General features: G+C 40.1%; 2 protein-coding genes across 2 annotated transcripts in view; both read right to left on the minus strand.

Annotated features, from left to right (window-relative positions):
* Window positions 1–22,800, minus strand: part of LOC139764684 (AMP deaminase 2-like) — a 56,347-nt gene extending 33,547 nt beyond the window's left edge. Inside the window, exons 1-4 of the mRNA XM_071691566.1 lie at window positions 22,625–22,800; window positions 22,131–22,323; window positions 8,529–8,777; window positions 6,223–6,320 (exon numbers count right to left, since the gene is read on the minus strand). Of these exons, the coding sequence (XP_071547667.1) occupies window positions 6,223–6,320; window positions 8,529–8,777; window positions 22,131–22,323; window positions 22,625–22,785 (701 nt within the window). The 5' untranslated portion in view covers window positions 22,786–22,800. The remainder of the gene's footprint in view (window positions 1–6,222; window positions 6,321–8,528; window positions 8,778–22,130; window positions 22,324–22,624) is intronic.
* The window catches only part of SLO2 (slowpoke 2), a 1,142,188-nt gene that overhangs the window by 358,135 nt on the left and 760,846 nt on the right, over window positions 1–23,207 (minus strand).

Below are 23,207 nucleotides of genomic sequence, written 5' to 3' on the forward strand. Positions count from 1 at the left end.
GCCCGCTCAATCAATACCCTCCCATATAATTTCCTAGGAATACTCAACAAACTTATACCTCTGTAATTTGAGCACTCACTCTTATCCCCTTTGCCTTTGTACAATGGCACTATGCAAGCATTCCGCCAATACTTAGGCACCTCACCATGAATCATACATACATTAAGTAACCTTACCAACCAGTCAACAATACAGTCACCCCCTTTTTTAATAAATTCCACTTCAATACCATCGCGTTTGCAAGGTAGCGCAAGGAAACAGACGAAAGAAATGGCCCAACCCACCCCCATACATATGTATATACATACACGTCCACACACGCAAATATACATACCCATACATCTCAATATACACATATATATACACACACAGACACATACATATATACACATACACACAATTCACACTGTCTGCCATTATTCATTCCCATCGCCACCTCGCCACACATGGAATAACATCCCCCTTCCCCCTCATGTGTATGAGGTAGCACTAGGAAAAGACAACAAAGGCCACATTCGTTCACACTCAGTCTCTAGCTGTCATGCAATAATGCCTGAAACCACAGCTCCCTTTCCACATCCAGGCCCCATAGAACTTTCCATGGTTTAGCCCAGACGCTTCACATGCCCTGATTCAATCCACTGACAGCACATCGACCCCGGTATACCACATCAATCCAATTCACTCTATTCCTTGCCCGCCTTTCACCCTCCTGCATGTTCAGGCCCCGATCACTCAAAATCTTTTTCACTCCATCTTTCCACCTCCAATTTGGTCTCCCACTTCTCCTCGTTCCCTCCACTTTCGACACATATATCCTCTTGGTCAATCTTTCCTCACTCATTCTCTCCAGGTGCCCAAACCATTTCAAAACACCCTCTTCTGCTCTCTCAACCAAGCTCTTTTTATTTCCTCACATCTCTCTTACCCTTACATTACTTACTTGATCAAACCACCTCACAGCACATATTGTCCTCAAACATCTCATTTCCAGCACATCCATCCTCCTGCGCACAACTCTATCCACAGCCCACGACTCACAACCATACAACATCGTTGGAACCACTATTCCTTCAAACATACCCATTTTTGCTTTCCAAGATAATGTTCTCGACTTCCACACATTCTTCAAGGCTCCCAGGATTTTCGTCCCCTCCCCCACCCTATGATTCACTTCTGCTTCCATGGTTCTATCTGCTGCCAGATCCACTCCCAGATATCTAAAACACTTTACTTCCTCCAGTTTTTCTCCATTCAAACTTACCTCCCAATTGACTTGACCCTCAACCCTACTGTACCTAATAACTTTGCTCTTATTCACATTTACTCTCAGCTTTCTTCTTTCACAAACTTTACCAAACTCAGTCACCAGCTTCTGCAGTTTCTCACATGAATCGGCCACCAGCGCTGTATCATCAGCAAACAACAACTGACTCACTTCCCAAGCTCTCTCATCCACAACAGACTTCATACTTGCCCCTCTTTCCAAAACTCTTGCATTCACCTCCCTAACAACCCCATCCATAAACAAATTAAACAACCATGGAGACATCACACACCCCTGCCGCAAACCTACATTCACTAAGAACCAATCACTTTCCTCTCTTCCTACACGTACACATGCCTTACATCCTCGATAAAAACTTTTCACTGCTTCTAACAACTTGCCTCCCACACCATATATTCTTAGTACCTTCCACAGAGCATCTCTATCAACTCTTCCCCAATCTGATACTCTGTACATGCCTTCACCCTCTCAATCAATACCCTCCCATATAATTTCCCAGGAATACTCAATAAACTCATACCTCTGTAATTTGAGCACTCACTTTTATCCCCTTTGCCTTTGTACAATGGCAATATGCAAGCATTCCGCCAATCCTCAGGCACCTCACCATGAGTCATACATACATAAATAACCTTACCAACGAGTCAACAATACAGTCACCCCCCTTTTTTAATAAATTCCACTGCAATACCATCCAAACCTGCTGCCTTGCCGGCTTTCATCTTCCACAAAGCTTTTACTACCTCTTCTCTGTTTACCAAATCATTCTCCCTAACCCTCTCACTTTGCACACCACCTCGACCAAAACACCTTATATCTGCCACTCTATCATCAAACACATTCAACAAACCTTCAAAATACTCACTCCATCTTCTCACATCACCACTACTTGTTATCACCTCCCCATTAGCCCCCTTCACTGAAGTTCTCATTTGTTCCCTTGTCTTACGCACTTTATTTACCTCCTTCCAAAACATCTTTTTGTTCTCCCTAAAATTTAATGATACTCTCTCACCCCAACTCTCATTTGCCCTCTTTTTCACATCTTGCACCTTTCTCTTGAACTCCTGCCTCTTTCTTTTATATATCTCCCAGTCATTTGCATTATTTTCCTGCAAAAATCGTCCAAATGCCTCTCTCTTCTCTTTCACTAATAATATTACTTCATCCCACCACTCACTTCCCTTTCTAATCTGCCCACCTCCCATGCTTCTCATGCCACAAGCATCTCTTGCGCAAGCCATCATTGCTTCCCTAAATACATCCCATTCCTCCCCCACTCCCCTTACCTCCTTTGTTCTCACCTTTTTCCATTCTATAGTCAGTCTCTCCTGGTACTTCCTCACACAAGTCTCCTTCCCAAGCTCACTCACTCTCACCACTCTTTCCACCCCAACATTCTCTCTTCTTTTCTGAAAACCTCTACAAATCTTCACCTTCGCCTCCACAAGATAATGATCAGACATCCCTCCAGTTGCACCTCTCAGCACATTAACATGCAAAAGCCTCTCTTTCGCGTGCCTATCAATTAACACGTAATTCAATAATGCTCTCTGGCCATCTCTCTTACTTACATGCGTATACTTACATATATCTCTCTTTTTAAACCAGGTATTCCCAATCACCAATCAGGTGTTTGCTTTGAAGAATGTATGGGAGAAATACCTAGAAAAGCAAATGGATTTGTATGTAGCATTCATAGATTTGGGGAAGGCATATGATAGAGTTGATAGAGATGCTCTGTGGAAGGTATTAAGAATATATGGTGTGGGAGGCAAGTTGTTAGAAGCAGTGAAAAGATTTTATCAAGGATGTAAGCCTTGTGTACATGTAGGAAGAGAGGAAAGTGATTGGTTCTCAGTGAATGTAGGTTTGCGGCAGGGGTGTGTGATGTCTCCATGGTTGTTTAATTTGTTTATGGATGGGGATGTTAGGGAGGTGAATGCAAGAGCTTTGGAAAGAGGGGCAAGTATGCAGGCTGTTGTGGATGAAAGAGCTTGGGAAGTGAGTCAGTTGTTGTTTGCTGATGATACAGCGCTGGTAGCTGATTCATGTGAGAAACTGCAGAAGCTGGTGACTGAGTTTGGTAAAGTGTGTGAAAGAAGAAAGGTGAGAGTAAATGTGAATAAGAGCAAGGTTATTAGGTACAGTAGGGTTGAGGGACAAGTCAATTGGAAGGTAAGTTTGAATGGAGAAAAACTGGAGGAAGTGAAGTGTTTTAGATATCTGGGAGTGGATTTGGCAGCGAATGGAACCACGGAAGCGGAAGTGAATCATAGGGTGGGGTAGGGGGCAAAAGTTTTGGGAGCATTGAAAAATGTGTGGAAGTCGAGAACATTATCTTGGAAAGCAAAAATGGGTATGTTTGAAGGAATAGTGGTTCCAACAATGTTATATGGTTGTGAGGCCTGGGATATAGATAGAGTTGTGCAGAGGAGGGTGGATGTGCTGGTAATGAGATGTTTGAGGACAATATGTGGTGTGAGGTGGTTTGATCGAGTAAGTAATGAAAGGGTAAGAGAGATGTGTGGTAATGAAAAGAGTTTGGTTGAGAGAGCAGAAGAGGGCATTTTGAAATGGCTTGGTCACATGGAGAGAATGAATGAGGAAAGATTGACAAAGAGTATATATGTGTCAAAGGTGGAGGGAATGAGAAGTGGGAGACCAAATTGAAGGTGGAAAGATGGAGTGAAAAAGATTTTGAGTGATTGGGGCCTGAACATGCAGAAGGGTGATAGGCAAGCAAGGGATAGTGAATTGGAACAATGTGGTATACCAGGGTCGATGTGCTGTCAGTGGATTGAACCAGGGTACGTGAAGTGTCTGGGGTATACCATTTAAAGTTTTGTGGGGCCTGGATGTGGAAAGGGAGCTGTAGTTTTGGTGCATTATACATGACACCTAGAGACTGAGTGTGAATAAATGTGGCCTTTGTTGTCTTTTCCTAGCGCTACCTCATGCACATGCGGGGGGAGGGGGTTGTTATTTCATGTGTGGCTGGTGGCAACGGGAATGAATAAGGGCAGACTATGAATTATGTATATGTGTATATATGTATATGTCTGTGTGTATATATATGTATATGTTGAGATGTATAGATATGTATATGTGCATGTGTGGACGTGAATGTATATACATGTGTATGTGGGCGGGTTGGGCCATTCTTTCGTCTGTTTCCTTGCACTACCTCACTAACGCAGAAGACAGCAACAAAGTATAAGAAAAAATAAAATTCTTCAAAGCAATCATCTGATCCACACATACTCTACCACTTCTGAAACCACACTGCTCTTCCCCAATCTGATGCTTTGTACATGCCTTGACCCTCTCAATCAATACCCTCCCATTTAATTTTCCAGGAATAGTCAACAAACTTATATCTCTGTAATTTGAACACTCACCTTTATCCCCTTTGCCCTTGCACAATGGCACTATGCATGCATTCTGCCAATCCTCAGGCACTTCACCATAAACCATACATACATTGAATAACCTCACCAACCAGTCAGCAACGCAGTCACCCCCCTTTTTAAATAAATTCCACAGCAATACCATCCAAACCTGCTGCCTTGCCAGCTTTCATCTTCTGCAAAGCTCTTACTACCTCTTCTCTGTTTACCAAATCATTCTCCCTGACCCTCTCACTTCGCACACCACCTCGAACAAAACACCCTATATTTGCCACTCTCTCATCAAACACATTTAACAAACTTTCAAAATACTCACTCCATCTCCCTCTCACTTCACCACTACTTGTTCGCAGGAGCAAAAAGGCAGAATGCCCAAACTATAAGTATGCTTACTTGTTGTTTGTACTGTTGCAAGTTGTTCACTTTTGTTTCATGAGCATTCACAGTTGTTTGCTGTACTCTGAGTGCTCCTGGTTGTTGGCTATCATGTGTCTAAAGTGAACTTGGATCCTGACTATTTCTGGTTATCTCCAGCAGCTGTCCTAAATAAGCCTGGTTGTTGCCTATCTTGTGTTCATTGTGAACTTGTTTCCTCAATGTTTCTTTTATCTCCAACAGTTGTCCTGAATAAGCCTGTTAGTTGGTAGTAGGTGGAACAAATTGTTGCTATTCTGTAGCAGTAGTGGATGGTGGCAACCAACCACTGACCAGGGAGGTACTATCATCTGGGTTTGGGGGGGATAATCTGTCAACACAATGAGCCAGCACTACATCATTAATTACATACCCCCTTTCAGGCCCTATCACCCCATCCCCAAGATTTTTATCTGTGGCATCCATCTGGCTGCTGCTTTCTACAGTTTTTTGGGGAAACCAGCCACTCAAGGATTGACTGTTAGGATGCCTCCTACTTCACTCAAACAGTTTAGCTATAGTATTCTCTTCATTTCTTTTTTTTTCTTTTACCCCTATTCATATAACCTATCTTATTCTAAGCTTCAGCCCTATAAACACCTGCAAAGCCCTGATCACTTTCTATTTCTCTTACTTTTTCTTTTACCTGAGATGATCTTGATTGGTGTATCTTTTGCCCATGCCATGTCATTCACAACAAAAGAAAAAAATTATTTGTCCTCGGTGAACTTAGTTCCTGATTGTTTCTGGGTAACACCAGTAGCAATCCTGGATAAGTCTAACTGTTACGTATTGTGAATGCCTCTGGTATTATCTACATAACCTGAAGACCTCTAGCCATCCGTAACAAGTGTCTTGGGATTTCACGTCTTTATCCTTACTTCTTAGGAGATGCTTCATCAAATTTCACTTTCTTACTCAATATACTAAAACCTAACCATCACAATGACAAAATGTTGCCAGATGTATGAATGATAAAATACAGTTTAATGTATGCTTTAGTGAGCCCACATATAATTACTCCCAATGTTTCATATATCATATACAGGAAGATGATTTTTCATGTCTTATAAAGGTTGGTTTCATACAGTCAAAATTCAAATTACGTACCGGTAAGCAACACGTATGTTAGGAACATTGGTCCGCTTGATGTCATTTCCAGCCACACCTTCACGTGTGTAGTTAGGTCCAATCCAATACTGTTTTATCTGAAACAATAAAACTTGGTTCTGATACAAAGCTAGTACCAAAATGGATGAATGTTGGTCCTTATAAATATAATGATGAACTCTACATGAACTTCTGTATATATGTATCTATTTCCAATAACTTCTTTCTAATAGAGCATCATGGCCTCAGCCAGGTTTCCTCTATACTACACAATCAGTAAATCATGCAAGCATGTCTCACCTATGCACTTACTATTTCTGTTTAAGCTAATCCTCAATCCTCTGCATTAATGCCACAAAAATTCATTCTTATTAGGCTTAAACTACTCCATTCTTCACTATATATACCATATATTTCTTATATCCTCTTTCTCCTCTTTGTGCATCCAATCTTTTCATACCACATTAACTCTTAGAGGAACTAGCCCTTAGAATCTAGATGCCCCCAGGCCAAAAACATTTCAGACTTGTCAATTAACAGAAAATATTTAGAAAAATGAAAAAAAAAGGTAAAACCCTTATTCGTTGCAGTGACGTCTAAATTTGGTACACATGCCAAGGTCATATAATCACCCATTGTGGTATATGGGTAAATAATACTCTAGGATTCTTTTCCACTGCTAATTGCTGTTGCTTGACATAGGGCATCTAAATAATGGTAAAGAATGCCTTCCAATTTGAATAACAAAAGACAAAAATAATCATAAAGTTTGGCTAGGGTCCCAACAGGGTGAGACATATTTCCCCATTGTGTTACACAGGTAAGTGACACTCTAGGATTATTTACCATTGCTAGGTATAGTTGCTTGTGATATGAAGTATCTCTACATACTTATAAGGCTTGTGACATGAGGCATCTCTACATACTTATTTGGTGTGCCTTTCAGTTTAAATGAGAATGGGAAGAGGCAACCCACAAAAGTAAGGATAGAGTTCCCACAGGGAAAATCATAAATGGTCTTCCACACTATAGTGGTTACTGATAATGTTATTGTACTGAAAGGCAACATTAAAAGCACTGTTTTTTTGTACCTATTGTACATTAGCTAAGTTGGGAGAATAGGGCAACACAAAACATTTAAACCTTTAATCATTTGTCACATTTTTGTTGCAAGATGCATAAAAGGTCTTCCTAGCTTTCCAGCAAGCCTTGTTTACAAACCACTTAGGATAACATAACTGCCTAAAGATACATCTTATATGACCACATTCATCAACCAGGTTTATGGGATCACATATCTGTAGAGCTCTTAAAATTTAAACATGGACATAACTACAGACATTTTTACTGAAGAATCATGTACTGAAAAACAATGAATATAGCTCTCAGAGTTGGTAGGCTTCCTGTAGATCTTAAAGGGCAAAAGATCACATTCTCTAGTTATCAACATCTTAAGAAAGGGCAGTTAGCCTTCTTTTTCCCATTCATTTTTGAATTTCATGGTGAGGTGGATGTTATTCAATTCATTAAAGAAAACATCACAATTTTGGGAAGATTGCCATAAGGACCATACATCATCAATGCATCTAAACCAGACTTTTGGATAATTATTGATTGAAGCTAGAATTTCAGTTTCAGAGCACTCCATAAATAAGTAACTTAGAATAGGACTAAGTAAATTTCCCATGGCAAGACCAAATTTCTGCCTATAGAAATTACTTTCATCATCTTGGAAAACATTGTTGAAGAATGTCCATGAGAAATACTTAGAAAAACAGATGGATTTGTATGTAGCATTTATGGATCTGGAGAAGACATACGATAGGGTTGACAGAGATGCTTTGTGGAAGGTTTTAAGAGTATATGGCATGGGAGGTAAGCTGCTAGAAGCAGTGGAAAGTTTTTACCAAGGATGTAAGGCATGTGTACGAGTAGTAAGAGAGAAGAGTGATTGGTTCCAGTGAATGTCAGTCTGCAGCAGGGGTGTGTCATCGCAACTTATCCTTTATATCCTGAATTATAAGTGAAGAACAAAGAGGTCATCATAACTTAAGGTAAAATAGACAAAATTGTTGAACTGAATACCTACAATTCCCTTTCTTATATACAACTTCATTTTCTACTAAATGTTACCTAGAGAATTAAATTGAGTTACTTCTTATCAGAAAAGAGAGAAAATAATATATCACAACACAGTAATATACATCTGGAGTAGTATTTTACTAATTAACCCACTATGAGTTATCTATTAGAAACCTCAGTCAAATTGAGAATTAAGTAAAGATTAATCAATGTACAGTTCTTACCTCGTGCTCAAAACCACTCATGAGAACAGAATTTCTTGCCAGTTCACACATGTCCGTTGGTGAAAGCTTCCACACTTGAGTTGCAATAGAGTACTCTTCCATCAGGGGTTCTTTAGTAAAATGGAACTGAAGTGGGTCATCACTGGATAAAGATATCAAGAGCCCTCGTGCCAAGTACTCTGGCAGGGGGTTGCGATGATAGTTCAGGAATAAGGAGTTGTTTGAGAGTGGTGACATCGCTATACCAATCTGTTATAATTAAGTAATGATATTATTAATCTTATTACACTATAATACAAAAGAAAGCTTCCATATAAACAACTATTACCTTTAACTCTCTTAACTCCATTTCCTTTTATGCTGAGGTAATCAGGTAACAGATAGTGACAGATCACTCACACATCCTTAACCTATGTCCAGTGTACAGATGTGAAATGTGAACTTCCATGCAACTATAAGCACTTCTAACTTTTTCATCTTATATATTGAGCTGATAAGGCAACACAAATATCATTATTCCTAACCCTGATATCACACAGGAAATGGTTTCATTGCAACCCATCGCAAAATCATTTCTTTGGCACTAATCTAGTCTCTCATAACATCTACCCATCTCCTATGACATCTTACATCTACTTGACCATCTTATCATTAACCATTCCAAATACAAAACTTTCTAAAGATATCCTGACCATATTTTTCCTACATCTTGTCTTCATCTATTCTCCTAATGCCAACTTCAGCACATATGCTATTTGCTTACATTGCTCTGAATTTTCACCTGTCCTGACCCTTTAAAAAATTTGAGTTATGTCTATGCATCAAATATCTCACATCATCCTATGTATAAATACCCTTTCCATTTACCAGACCTTTCAGTGCAGCTCCAAATTTTCCTGCTAACATGACTCACCTCTGACTTTCAGCATGTAATGAAAACCCGTACTCAACATCTCAAAAACACTTAAACATCCACAACTTCCACTTCTTCATTCAAACTCATGCTTCAGTGACAAACCCTCTCTTTCTGACACTAGAATATTAGTTTTATATACATTTTGTTTCAGCATCCTTCTTCACACATCATCAAAGTTACCTAACATTCTATCCAACCCTTGTCTGATTTAACTAACACCACAGCACCATCTGCATACAAAACCTGTAATAAATTCCATTCCATTCCACCATGGTTAAGCATTGCTCTGCAATCATCCCATTTCACTCAAACATAATGCTGTCTCTTTATCTGTATCTCTGATGTCATTTCCTCTGGAACTCCATCAAGGGAGCATCCACAACAAAAGTTTCCAGAAATGGCAAAATCCAGTGCTGCTGCTTAGCCTATAGTGCCTCAATCACCTTTAACAGGCTACTGGCAGAGGGCAACTCTAGCACAGTTTCCAGAGGCTTCTACCTAATTTTCCTACTACTTTTATCTAATGTTCCAACCTACCAGTTCTACCTAATGCTCCTGTTTAATGTTCCTACCTAATACTTCCATCTATTACTCCTAACATCTTGACAAAAGGCAGGGCTAGTGAAAAGTACTAACCACTGGAAAATCTACAGGTGCAAAAAAGAGTTGTTACATAGATGCACAGACCACACAGACCCAAGGTCCAAGCGAGGTGGTCTGGCCTTAAAAGAAAAATAAATGAAAGAAGCAAAGAAGAGCAAAGCAAAGTCTTTCTTGCAGGATTAATAAGCCTGAAGGAAATTTTTACAGGAAAGCCATAAAGTAGAATATGAATGCCATACATCTAATTACCAATGACATGCATCTCTTAACTTTTTGTTATGAAGACAACACTAAGGATAAACTTGAGCTCTAGCCTCTTGACTTACCATGCCTATAATCTAACTGGTGTTGAAGAATGTTACAATAATCTTCTAAATATTTTGAAACATTCTATTAATTTGCTCAGAGGTGCAGTATCTCCTCATATGGTTTGTTATGAAAGAAAAAGATCAATTTAGATGCTCCTCACTGCATTACTTCTAATTTAGAATATCCTTGTTTAAGTGAAGGGCTCATAACTACACTGCATATTCAATGTGTGGTCTGACTAGACTTAGGTACAATGGCAATATCATGTCCTTGCTCTTTTACATAAAGTTTCTAATAATATATTCTAACATCCTATTTGCTTTCCTGGCAGCTTTATTGCAATGCTGGGAGACTATGAGGTTATTGGAGAAAGTGACCCCTAGATCTCTCACCCTACAAGTGTCCTTTATCTTGTGGTCTTCAGTTCATGATCAATTTTTTTTTCAGGTTTCCTATTTGTAACAGCTGACATTTATTGATGTTAAATGGCATTTTTCCATTTACTAGACCATTCTGCAAATTCATTTAGATCCTCTTGTAATCTCAGCCTATCTTCAATTAATAAGCATTGCCGATCTTTGTGTCATCTGCAACTTTAGACACAGTTATTTAGCTCAACATCAATATCATTAACAAAAAGGATGAAAAGTATATGCCCAAGTACAGATCCCTGGGGGACCTCTTGTAACAAGTGACCACAATGATGATTCCCCGTTCATTACAGCTCTCTGCTTCCTATCATGTAACCAGGCTTCTATCCAATTTCCTATGCAACCAGTAATCCCCAAGGCCTAAACTTTGTGCATTAATGTTGGGGACTTTGTCAAATGCTTTCTCAACATCCAGAAATATTATATCTCTTGCTTTCATCTTGTCATGGGTACTGAATAATGCATAATAAAATTCAAGGAGGTTTGTATGGCATGATCTGCACCTTCTAAAACCATGCTATGCGTTATTGATCTGGTTGTGTTGTTCCAGATAGGCTACAATTTCATATCTAATGATTGGCTCCAGGAGTTTGCAGATGTAAGGCTAATATGATGTTTATTACCAGGCAATTCCTGGCTTTCTTTTTTGTATATAGGAGTGACATCTGCCAGTCTCCAGTCCTGTAGGACTATTCCAACCTGAAGAGATTTTTTGAAAATATGCGTTAACAGTCCGGCAATTTCATGTTTGATGTTTTTAATTAATTAAACTTGTTGATAGAAAAAATCAGGACCTGGGCTTTTATTAGTCTTCAATCTATCTATCTGTGTTTGTAGTTCTCTAATTGAGATGGTAAATTCTTGCATCGGGTAAGTGTTATTCATCACTGTCTCAAAATTCGTGTTGTTGCTTTCTAGCATAAAAGCAGAACTAAAAAAAATCTTGTTCAGAGTTGTTGCTAAGCTTTTATTGTCCACAATGGGTTCCCCATCCTCGTTTACTAAGAGTCCTATTCCACTCCTTAAATGTTTCTTATTATCAATATATCTATAAAATCTTTTAGGATCTCTGTTACTATCTCTTGCAATACTTACTTCCTTCTCTCTCTTGGCTTCTTTGATAAGGCCTTTCACTTGCTTTCTGATTGTGTTATATTGCAATGCAATATATGAGGCATGGACTGATTTCTTAAGCTTACAGAGTTTTTTTGGCACCATATAGCTCTTGCAGTATCTTGGAAGTACCATTCAGGCTTGTTGGTTTTACTGTTTCTGTCATGTAAGGGAATGAAATGACTTGATTGTGCATAAACTGACAATTAAAACTGGCTTATAAATCCTTTGGACATGAACCAACAAAAGTAAGACTCTTTAATGCATTAAGTAGCCCATTAAAATCCACTTTTTTAAAGTTAGGGGTAATAACATTGGTTTTAGGGAATTAATTTCTTTTAACATTAAACCTAACCATATTATGGTCAAGAGTGCCTCGATGTTCTCCAAAACAGGTATTATCTACTAAGAACTCCTGAGATGCAAAAGTGGTGTACAGAACCATCTTACACTCTCCATGTCAGGATTGCTGGTCTTACTTTGTCTCATCAAAATGGGACTACCAGATTAGTCCTACCATCTTCTTCTTACAAACACCATACACCTATTCAAACCTTGCTTATTATCATTACATTTTTTTCCATAAGCACTTTTGCCAGTTCCTGTCCACTCAAACATGTATAAGTACCACCATGACAGAGTCCATCAAATTTATGGCCCCTAGTCCCCAGCATCATGGGGTGTTAAGAATTCCCAGGTTTCTGCCTGACTCGACTGACAATGCAAGGGAGGGTTCTGGCAGTAGTAGTAGTCCTAGCCCCTCCCACGACCTTCACCTCTCTGGCAGACCTTCCTCTTTTTCTATTCATTATACCAAAATCTGTAGACTCTAGTAACCTATCCTCAGTTGAATACCATCTGTCTAGTACCTCTCCTAATATCTTACTTCTGTCCAAGACACAGTTGTCTGGTGATGTTCTCACTAGTCCCTTTTTCATAACTCAAGATTCCAGTTCAAAGGTGGTGTTTGTGCTTATTCCAACATCAACACACCTGTTGCATGCTTTAAGGACCTTGAATCACCAAACTTTGATGTTATGTAGCTCAAAGTCTGTCTCCCCACTTCCACACATTTCCTCCGTTTCACCCATTGCTCCCCTAATTCTACAAATTTTATATCCTTCTTCGATTAAACTCCTGCCATGAGACTGTGACATTCTCTTACCTGCAAGCCGAGATCCTCTACCTCGGGGATTTCAATGCTGACCGTAGGGAATGGTAGAATTCCTCCTATAAGGATGGTGGAGGGTTCACAACCCCTGTGTTCTACATTTTCAATGATTTAGAGCAAATTTTCTCCCACCTGCTCTTGCAGGAATGGAAGCATTCATTCCCTTTTCCTCAGAAGCGACTTCTTTATCCAATCCAAGGTTCAACGATTCCTGTTCTGAGGCTATTCAGGAAAGGGATCAAGCATGTTGGGCTTGGAAAAAACTCTCCTTCCTCTGGCTTCCTTTCAGCTTTTATCACTGCCTGTAATCGCTGCAAGCACATACTGGGAACACAAGTGCCCGAGATACTAGACATATTTTTAGGTAAATTTTGGTCGCTGATTCTAAATATGCCATTAGTTTTTCTCTATCAGATCTGGTTATCAAGATATGACATACCCCTAATTGCTATGCACACCACTGATCGGGCACAAGGATTGATCACTACAAATCATTATTGTTGCCTTTTTGATATAAAAAAAATGGCTGTAACCAAGATGTGAAAAAAGGAGAGATAGGTAGTATGTTTGAGGAAAGGAACCTGGATGTTTTGGCTCTGAGTGAAACGAAGCTCAAGGGTGAAGGGGAAGAGTGGTTTGGGAATGTCTTGGGAGTAAAGTCAGGGGTTAGTGAGAGGACAAGAGCAAGGGAAGGAGTAGCAGTACTCCTGAAACAGGAGTTGTGGGAGTACGTGATAGAATGTAAGAAAGTAAATTCTCGATTAATATGGGTAAAACTGAAAGTTGATGGAGAGAGATGGGTGATTATTGGTGCATATGCACCTGGGCATGAGAAGAGAGATCATGAGAGGCAAGTGTTTTGGGAGCAGCTGAATGAGTGTGTTAGTGGTTTTGATGCACGAGACCGGGTTATAGTGATGGGTGATTTGAATGCAAAGGTGAGTAATGTGGCAGTTGAGGGAATAATTGGTATACATGGGGTGTTCAGTGTTGTAAATGGAAATGGTGAAGAGCTTGTAGATTTATGTGCTGAAAAAGGACTGATGATTGGGAATACCTGGTTTAAAAAGCGAGATATACATAAGTATACTTATGTAAGTAGGAGAGATGGCCAGAGAGCGTTATTGGATTACGTGTTAATTGACAGGCGCGCGAAAGAGAGACTTTTGGATGTTAATGTGCTGAGAGGTGCAACTGGAGGGATGTCTGATCATTATCTTGTGGAGGCTAAGGTGAAGATTTGTATGGGTTTTCAGAAAAAAAGAGTGAATGTTGGGGTGAAGAGGGTGGTGAGAGTAAGTGAGCTTGAAAAGGAGACCTGTGTGAGGAAGTACCAGGAGAGACTGAGTACAGAATGGAAAAAGGTGAGAACAATGGAAGTAAGGGGAGTGGGGGAGGAATGGGATGTATTTAGGGAATCAGTGATGGATTGCGCAAAAGATGCTTGTGGCATGAGAAGAGTGGAAGGTGGGTTGATTAGAAAGGATAGTGAGTGGTGGGATGAAGAAGTAAGAGTATTAGTGAAAGAGAAGAGAGAGGCATTTGGATGATTTTTGCAGGGAAAAAATGCAGTTGAGTGGGAGACGTATAAAAGAAAGAGACAGGAGGTCAAGAGAAAGGTGCAAGAGGTGAAAAAAAGGGCAAATGAGAGTTGGGGTGAGAGAGTATCATTAAATTTTAGGGAGAATAAAAAGATGTTCTGGAAGGAGGTAAATAAAGTGCGTAAGACAAGGGAGCAAATGGGAACTTCAGTGAAAGGCGCAAATGGGGAGGTGATAAGAAGTAGTGGTGATGTGAGAAGGAGATGGAGTGAGTATTTTGAAGGTTTGTTGAATGTGTTTGATGAGAGAGTGGCAGATATAGGGTGTTTTGGTCGAGGTGGTGTGCAAAGTGAGAGGGTTAGGGAAAATTATTTGGTAAACAGAGAAGAGGTAGTAAAAGCTTTGCGGAAGATGAAAGCCGGCAAGGCAGCAGGTTTGGATGGTATTGCAGTGGAATTTATTAAAAAAGGGGGTGACTGTATTGTTGACTGGTTGGTAAGGTTATTTAATTGTATGTATGACTCATGGTGAGGTGCCTGAGGATTGGCGGAATGTGTGCATAGTGCCATTGTACAAAGGCAAAGGGGATAAGAGTGAGTGCTCAAATTACAGAGGTATAAGTTTGTTGAGTATTCCTAGTAAATTATATGGGAGGGTATTGATTGAGAGGGTGAAAGCATGTACAGAGCATCAGATTGGGGAAGAGCAGTGTGGTTTCAGAAGTGGTAGAGGATGTGTGGATCAGGTGTTTGCTTTGAAGAATGTATGTGAGAAATACTTAGAAAAGCAAATGGATTTGTATGTAGCATTTATGGATCTGGAGAAGGCATATGATAGAGTTGATAGAGATGCTCTGTGGAAGGTATTAAGAATATATGGTGTGGGAGGCAAGTTGTTAGAAGCAGTGAAAAGTTTTTATCGAGGATGTAAGGCATGTGTACGTGTAGGAAGAGAGGAAAGTGATTGGTTCTCAGTGAATGTAGGTTTGCGGCAGGGGTGTGTGATGTCTCCATGGTTGTTTAATTTGTTTATGGATGGGGTTGTTAGGGAGGTGAATGCATGAGTTTTGGAAAGAGGGGCAAGTATGAAGTCTGTTGGGGATGAGAGAGCTTGGGAAGTGAGTCAGTTGTTGTTCGCTGATGATACAGCGCTGGTGGCTGATTCATGTGAGAAACTGCAGAAGCTGGTGACTGAGTTTGGTAAAGTGTGTGAAAGAAGAAAGTTAAGAGTAAATGTGAATAAGAGCAAGGTTATTAGGTACAGTAGGGTTGAGGATCAAGTCAATTGGGAGGTGAGTTTGAATGGAGAAAAACTGGAGGAAGTGAAGTGTTTTAGATATCTGGGAGTGGATCTGGCAGCGGATGGAACCATGGAAGCGGAAGTGGATCATAGGGTGGGGGAGGGGGCGAAAATTCTGGGAGCCTTGAAGAATGTGTGGAAGTCGAGAACATTATCTCGGAAAGCAAAAATGAGTATGTTTGAAGGAATAGTGGTTCCAACAATGTTGTATGGTTGCGAGGCGTGGGCTATGGATAGAGTTGTGCGCAGGAGGATGGATGTGCTGGAAATGAGATGTTTGAGGACAATGTGTGGTGTGAGGTGGTTTGATCGAGTAAGTAATGTAAGGGTAAGAGAGATGTGTGGAAATAAAAAGAGCGTGGTTGAGAGAGCAGAAGAGGGTGTTTTGAAATGGTTTGGGCACATGGAGAGAATGAGTGAGGAAAGATTGACCAAGAGGATATATGTGTCGGAGGTGGAGGGAACGAGGAGAAGAGGGAGACCAAATTGGAGGTGGAAAGATGGAGTGAAAAAGATTTTGTGTGATCGGGGCCTGAACATGCAGGAGGGTGAAAGGAGGGCAAGGAATAGAGTGAATTGGAGCGATGTGGTATACCGGGGCTGACGTGCTGTCAGTGGATTAAATCGGGGCATGTGAAGCGTCTGGGGTAAACCATGGAAAGCTGTGAAGGTATGTATATTTTGCGTGTGTGGACGTATGTATATACAGGTGTATGGGGGTGGGTTGGGCCATTTCTTTCGTCTGTTTCCTTGCGCTACCTCGCAAACGCGGGAGACAGCGACAGACAAAGCAAAAAAAAAAAAAAAAAAAAAAAAGTAGAATTTGTTTATTCATGATTAAATTACATCCACAGAATCAGATAATGTGAAACAGGCAAAGAAAGTTATCACTAAAACAATGTTCATTTACTCCGACATCTCAAGAAAGCAGCATTTCAAAGACTTCCTGTGGTGAGCTGCCCCAGGACAATCATGTTGAATGGTCCATCAGTAATCCACCATCATATGGGTATCACAGTATCCCCAGTATCTTTCCTTCATGGTTCTTAAATCCTAGTAGAATCATTCACCCAGTTTCTCACTTAGGACACCAAGGATGTCCAGGAAATGATCTAAGTGCCTGTGGAGGTAATGGACTTTAATGCTCATTTAACAGCCAAGTTGATGAAAAAAAGAGAGCATGTTCTCCACTAGTTCAGAGCAGTTATCTGCTTTATGGTTCCTAATAAAATTCCTTACAACCAGAGCGAATGAAGACCATGCATTTGCCTCAGCATTGTTCATTGAATCTTGGAAATGTGGGTCTTTCATGAGTTCCCTGATTTGCAGCACATCAAAAATACCTGCCTTCAGCTTCTCCATGCTCAGTGCAGGAAATTTTCTGCATATGTAGTCAAAGCAGTCCCCTTCTTTGTTCAAAACCTTCACAAACTGTTTCATTAAACCTAGTATGATGTGCAGTGGTGGTAAAATGATCTTATCTCTGTCAACCAAGGGTTCTACAATCACATTCTTTTCTCCAACCACCATGTTTTCTCTCAGAGGCCATTGTTTTCTCACCCATTTCTCATCCTTAGCTCTACTATCCCAGAGGCAGATAAAGCAGGGATACTTGGTGTATCCAATCTACTGACCCAGAAGAAAAGTCACCATCTAAAGATCCACACAGATTAGCCATTGGTGATCGTGGTATGATATCTTCTGTAAGACCAGGGTGATTGTTTCCTGCTGTTCAGTCATCTTAGTTGAGTGACCAACTAGGATTGATCCATATTTGTTGCTCATCTATACTTATGAGAGGTACATTTATTGTAGTGCATAATCTCAAAAACTAGAGCTACTAGAAGGAAATGAAGGTCATATTCTTATTCAGTGGTGTGAATATACCTAGAATCATGTCTAAAATCTGAGGCACCAAAAAACTTGTTTCAATTTGTTCCCCATCTGTGAGGCAAAATGTTCCTTTATTCAAATGAAGTGCTATATCCTCTCCTTGCCACCCATTGATAGGTCTCCCTGGTCTTTAGCTAAGGGCATCTCTAACAACCTGTCACTCTACTTTCCCTTCACTTTTCCACTTTGAGGGTACTATAGCTGTTTCTCCCATAAACAAAGCAACTCTTTTTGGTTCCCATTTCTCCACCTTGGATGACTCTAACATTCCTTCACCCCCTGTTGCTCCTCTGGACACAAGCAAGGCTTGTGGTCCTAATGGCATATATCCCTGTGTACTGAGTCTGCCCCTGTGCTTGCTCATCTGTTCCATTTCCATTTAAAAACCAAAACTTTTCCTTCTCCTTGGAAGCATGCATTGATACATCCCATCCCTAAGACAGGTGACTGTTCTGACCCCTCTAATTATTGGCTTACTGCTTTGACATCTACCATTTCCAAAGTTTTTGAATTCTTCCTCAACTCCCACATACTTAAACAACTTGAAAATCACAGTCTGATCATCAGTATGGCTTCCTTAATGCAAGTTCCACTGGTGATATTCTTTCCTATCTTATCAAAGTCTAGTCATCATCCCTGAAATATTGGGGGGGTGGGGGGGACTGTAGCTGTCCTTGACATATTCAAGGCTTTTGGCAGGGTGTGACATCAGGGTCTCATCTCTAAGCTCCCCTCTTTAGGCTTCCCTCCTTCACTTTGTTCTGACTGATCTATCTGTGGTGGTTGATGGATGAGCCTCCCCCTTTTCTCCATCAACAGCGGTGTCCCTCAAGGTTCTGTCCTGTCCCCTACACTTTTCCTCCTTTTTTTCAATGATTTCCTCTCCTCCACAAATAATCCAATGCACTCATATGCTGATGACTCAACACTGCATTCATCCACATCCTTCAATTCTGCACCCTCTTCTCTCACTCAAACTGCATCTCAACTTGACACAACTTTCTCAGTAAACTCATACTTGGACAGGATATCTCAGTGGGGTACACAAAATCTTGTTAAGTTTAATGCCTTCAGGACACACTTTCTTCCCATCTCTATATTGAAAACTCCTTACAACCCTTGTCTCTCCATTGACACCTCTGTAATTCCACCTCTTGACTCAATGAACATACTTGGCATTACTGTAACATCCACTCTTTCTTGGAAACCCCACATTACAGGAATAGCTAAGTCTAATTCTAAAAAACTGGTGTCCTGTTTAGATGTCAAAACTTCTCTCCTAAATATTTGCTCCATTTATACAAGGGACTGATTTGTCCTTGTATGGAGTACTGCTCTCACATTTGGGGTGGTTCTAGCTCTGCCTCCTTACTTGACAGAGTTGAGTCAAAAGCGATCCGACTTATAAAATGTCACAGGCTAACTTCCAAACTTGACCCCCTTGCCCTACGCTGCAATATTGGCTCACTTTCCCTCTTCTATAGGTATTATTTTGGTTTTTGCTCCCAAGAGCTGGCTGCTTGTATGCCCACACCATTAGCTAGACCACACAATACTTGGCAAGCTGATGCATCACATGATTATCATGTGGCCAACAGCAACTCAAGGGTGGGCCACTTTGATACCTCTTTCTTTCCTTACATGTCAAAGCTCTGGAACTCTCTGCCCTCTCATGGCATTCCCAATAACTATGACCTAGCACATTTCAAAAGACAGGTTTTTCACTTTCTCAAAAATTCTTAAATACTTTCCCTTATCTTTTCTTTTTCCATTAATAATTCTCTCTATATTTCAATTAAGGCCAAGCCTTAAAGTGGACTTTTGTCCATGACTGGAGCCTTCAACAGAAAAAAAAAAAGCTTCCCTCATTGGCTCAGTGATGTTTTGGTAGAGAAAATTGTCTTCAGCGAAGTTGATGAGTCTAGCAGATTCATTTTCTACACCTGAGATAGTTTGCCTGTTAATTTCTGGAAGATTAAAATCCCTAAGAATGATCGAGTCTTTATCCTGTACTGCACTATGTAAACTCTCATATATGACAGTGTCAATATCTGCTGGCTGACTAAGGCATCTATAGAAAACGGTTATATAAGGTTTGGAAGATCTGTGCTAATCTTAACACACAAGTGTTCAACAGCAGCAGATGTTGGAATCAGAATTTTGATGGGGTTTAGCTAAGATTTTACATATAGTGCAGTTCCACTTTCTCGACCATTTCTGCCCCTTACAAATAATTAGTAGTCTGGTAGATTGTACTTGCTAATCAGATAACTGATTATCATGTTCAAAAATGTTTCTGTTAAACCAATGATATCAATGTGTTCACTGTTTACCAAGCAATGCTATTCAGCTATTTTGTTTTGGATAGATCTTATATCCACGTAATGTCCATTTAATTTCTTCAAGTGATTTCTATAGGAAACTGGTGGTATGGATTGGTGACCAGCTATTTTTAGACCTCGGTGTGATGAGCCCCCATAACCTGCATTCCTGACGTCATTGTCTGATGGGGTGGGGAGGAGATTCGATCTGACCTCCCTCATATGACAAGTAAATGACCCAACCTGACCTGACGGTAAATGCAAGTAAAAGTAAAGTAATGGTGTTTGAAAGGAAACAGAGCTATAGATTTTGTGAAACCACAAAGAAAGTGTACTAAATTGTGCTTTGGATATGGGGGGAGAAAGACTGGAAGAAGTGAGAGAATTTAAGTATCTAGGAGCTGTCTTAGGTAAATTTGGTGATATGGAAGGGTAGTTCAGGGTAGAAGAGTCACTGGGTCCCTCAATAGAATAATGAAGGGTAGATGTGTAAGCATGGAAGAGAGGATTAAGGGACACCATAGTCCTCCCAACCCTGACCTATGCAGCCATAACATGGGCGTGGAATGAGTCATGGAGGTCAAGAATCCAAGCTGTGGAAATAAGTTATTTAAGAACATGTGGTGTGACTAGATGGAATGAAGAAAAAATGAAGGGGTGTATAAGAGATGTGGTATGGCAGGGAATGCAAAGGGAATGAATTGTGGAGTGGTAGAATGGGAGAAATGTAATACTCTGAAGTTGTTTGGTCAAGTGGAAAGAATGCAAGACTGGGAGTTTTCATGGATAGTGTATGATGGTACAATTACAGAGATTGGTGTGAGAGAAAGACCACCTGTGACATGGGCAAATAGGGTGGAGGGAGAGAAATGCTGGAAGAATGCATGGAATGGTGTATGCTAGGGAGGAATGTAAGGACTTTTTTACCATGGCTACACCTCAAAAGTCCCCAAAGGAGGGAATGGGAATCAGAGATATAGGTAGATAGACAGATTCATTCTGCATTCCAATCACATGTACAAACCTGAATTTCCTACAAAGTGGTTACAGACAAACTGCTCTCACCTGAAACAACATGCAGTTTTTATGATATCAAGATTGGGGAATAGAGGCCTCAATCTTATGGTTCGAAATGCACAACTTCCTATGGTACCACCAGCTATCTTGTAACTTTAAAATCATGGGAAATTATTGCTGTTTTAGCAGCAACACAATTCATAAAAGAAAAGAAAGATATATATATGAAACTTCAATCTATATTTATCTGAGTGACAAACAGAGGAAGTGCATTGTATCATCTTGAATTTAAGCATAAATCAATTAAGTAATGAACCTGAAAAGACTGACAGATGGGCAGTTTCTTATTAGTTTTATTTGTAATAACCCCATGACCTCATTCTAAGGAAGAGTTTTGGTGCTACCCAGGATCTCTATCCAGAGGCCTCTGCTGCACAAGGCTGCACTACCAGTAGCAGGAAAATGTGGGCTCCATTGATTTCAGAACTTCCTCAATGAGACTGTGCTCCTAATGATATAGCCTCACCAAAGATGAATTCTCATTCTTGAAGTAACCTAATGAAGGTGGTATCTGGTAACATCACAGATGGGTATCAAAACTCTATACAAAGATATAAAGATGCAGCACTCCTTGAGAATTAACCTTTATATGCAGAAACAGAATTTGTTTTCACCATTGTATTATAATGAGTGGTGAAATATATTACTAATACAACAATTCAGGCCTGTCATGGCTTGTATCATATTGCAAAATTGATATGTTATCAAAGATGGATTCTGGAGGAATTTCTATATTTGTATAAGTAAGTGTCTCTTTAAGAAAGATGCATGGTAAAGGTACACTTTGGTCTTGATTGGAGCATGTTTTCCTCGTACCATGTCAGTCAAAAAGAATGCAGAAAAGACATGAAAGAGGAATAGACATATGTGTATATAAGAAAATGTGAAAAGAAAGCTGACATACAAAACCTGGTGACTTAAGACTTACCTGAGCTAGGTAGTAAAGGAACTGCAGGACTGGAGCCTTACGTAGAAGCAAGCCATGGGAAATGTTTTCAGAGAGCAGAAACCCAGTCACAAGGTGCTGGATTGATCCAGCCTCACCACAGTGAGGCCGCAACACAAAAGTGTTTAATCCACGCTCTAAACGTAACTGGTTCAGTGTGCAAATGTTGGCATACCTGATAAATTTCAAAAAGTATATCAAACAGTTGAAGTAGTAAAGAGCTCTGAACACAATAATCACTCTCAGTTAACCATGTTTTTAAATGATCAAATGGCTGACACCTGCCATTCTACACTTACATATAGTAGAGGTATTATGCATGTGATCAAGTGGCTGACACTAGTCAGTCTTCACTTACATATAGGAGAGGTAATATGCATATGATCAAGTGGCTGGCACTTGTCATTCTTCACTTACATATAGTAGAGGTAGTATGCATATGATCAAGTGGCTGACACTTGCCATTCTTCACTTACATATAGTAGAGGTAGTATGCATATGGTGGATTTTCAGTATCTGACCAAAGCTGTGGAGGTGGTGTATCCTTGTCCATGACTGATGTCTCGGGCTTGCTCTCGTCATCCACGCTATCAAACCCAATCACATACCTGTAGTCAGAAGGATATATCTTAAGCATTTTACTAGAGGGTAAAACATATGGTACTTTCAGTTTTTGACAAATATTTTTCATCCTTTATACATACTGGCAATGATTAACTGTTGAGATTGACTGGTAAGTTATGGGAAAGTAGTGACTAAAAGGGTGAAAGCTTGTACACAGCATCAGACTTGGGAGGAACAATGTGGTTTTGGAAGTGGTAGAGGATGTGTGGGTCATGTGTTTGCCTTAAAGAGCACATGTGAGAAATACTTTAAAAAACAGAAGGATTTGTATGCAACATTGATGGATCTGGAAAAATCATATGATATGGTTGACAAAGATGCTTTCTGGAAGGTCTTCAGAGTATATGGTGTGGAAGGAAAGCTGCTAGAAGCAGTAGTAAGTTTGTATCAGGGTGTAAGTTATGTATACGAGTAAGAAGAGAGAAGAATGAGTGG

The sequence above is a fragment of the Panulirus ornatus genome, chromosome 50 (assembly GCF_036320965.1).
Source record: "Panulirus ornatus isolate Po-2019 chromosome 50, ASM3632096v1, whole genome shotgun sequence".
Lineage (NCBI taxonomy): Eukaryota > Metazoa > Arthropoda > Malacostraca > Decapoda > Palinuridae > Panulirus > Panulirus ornatus.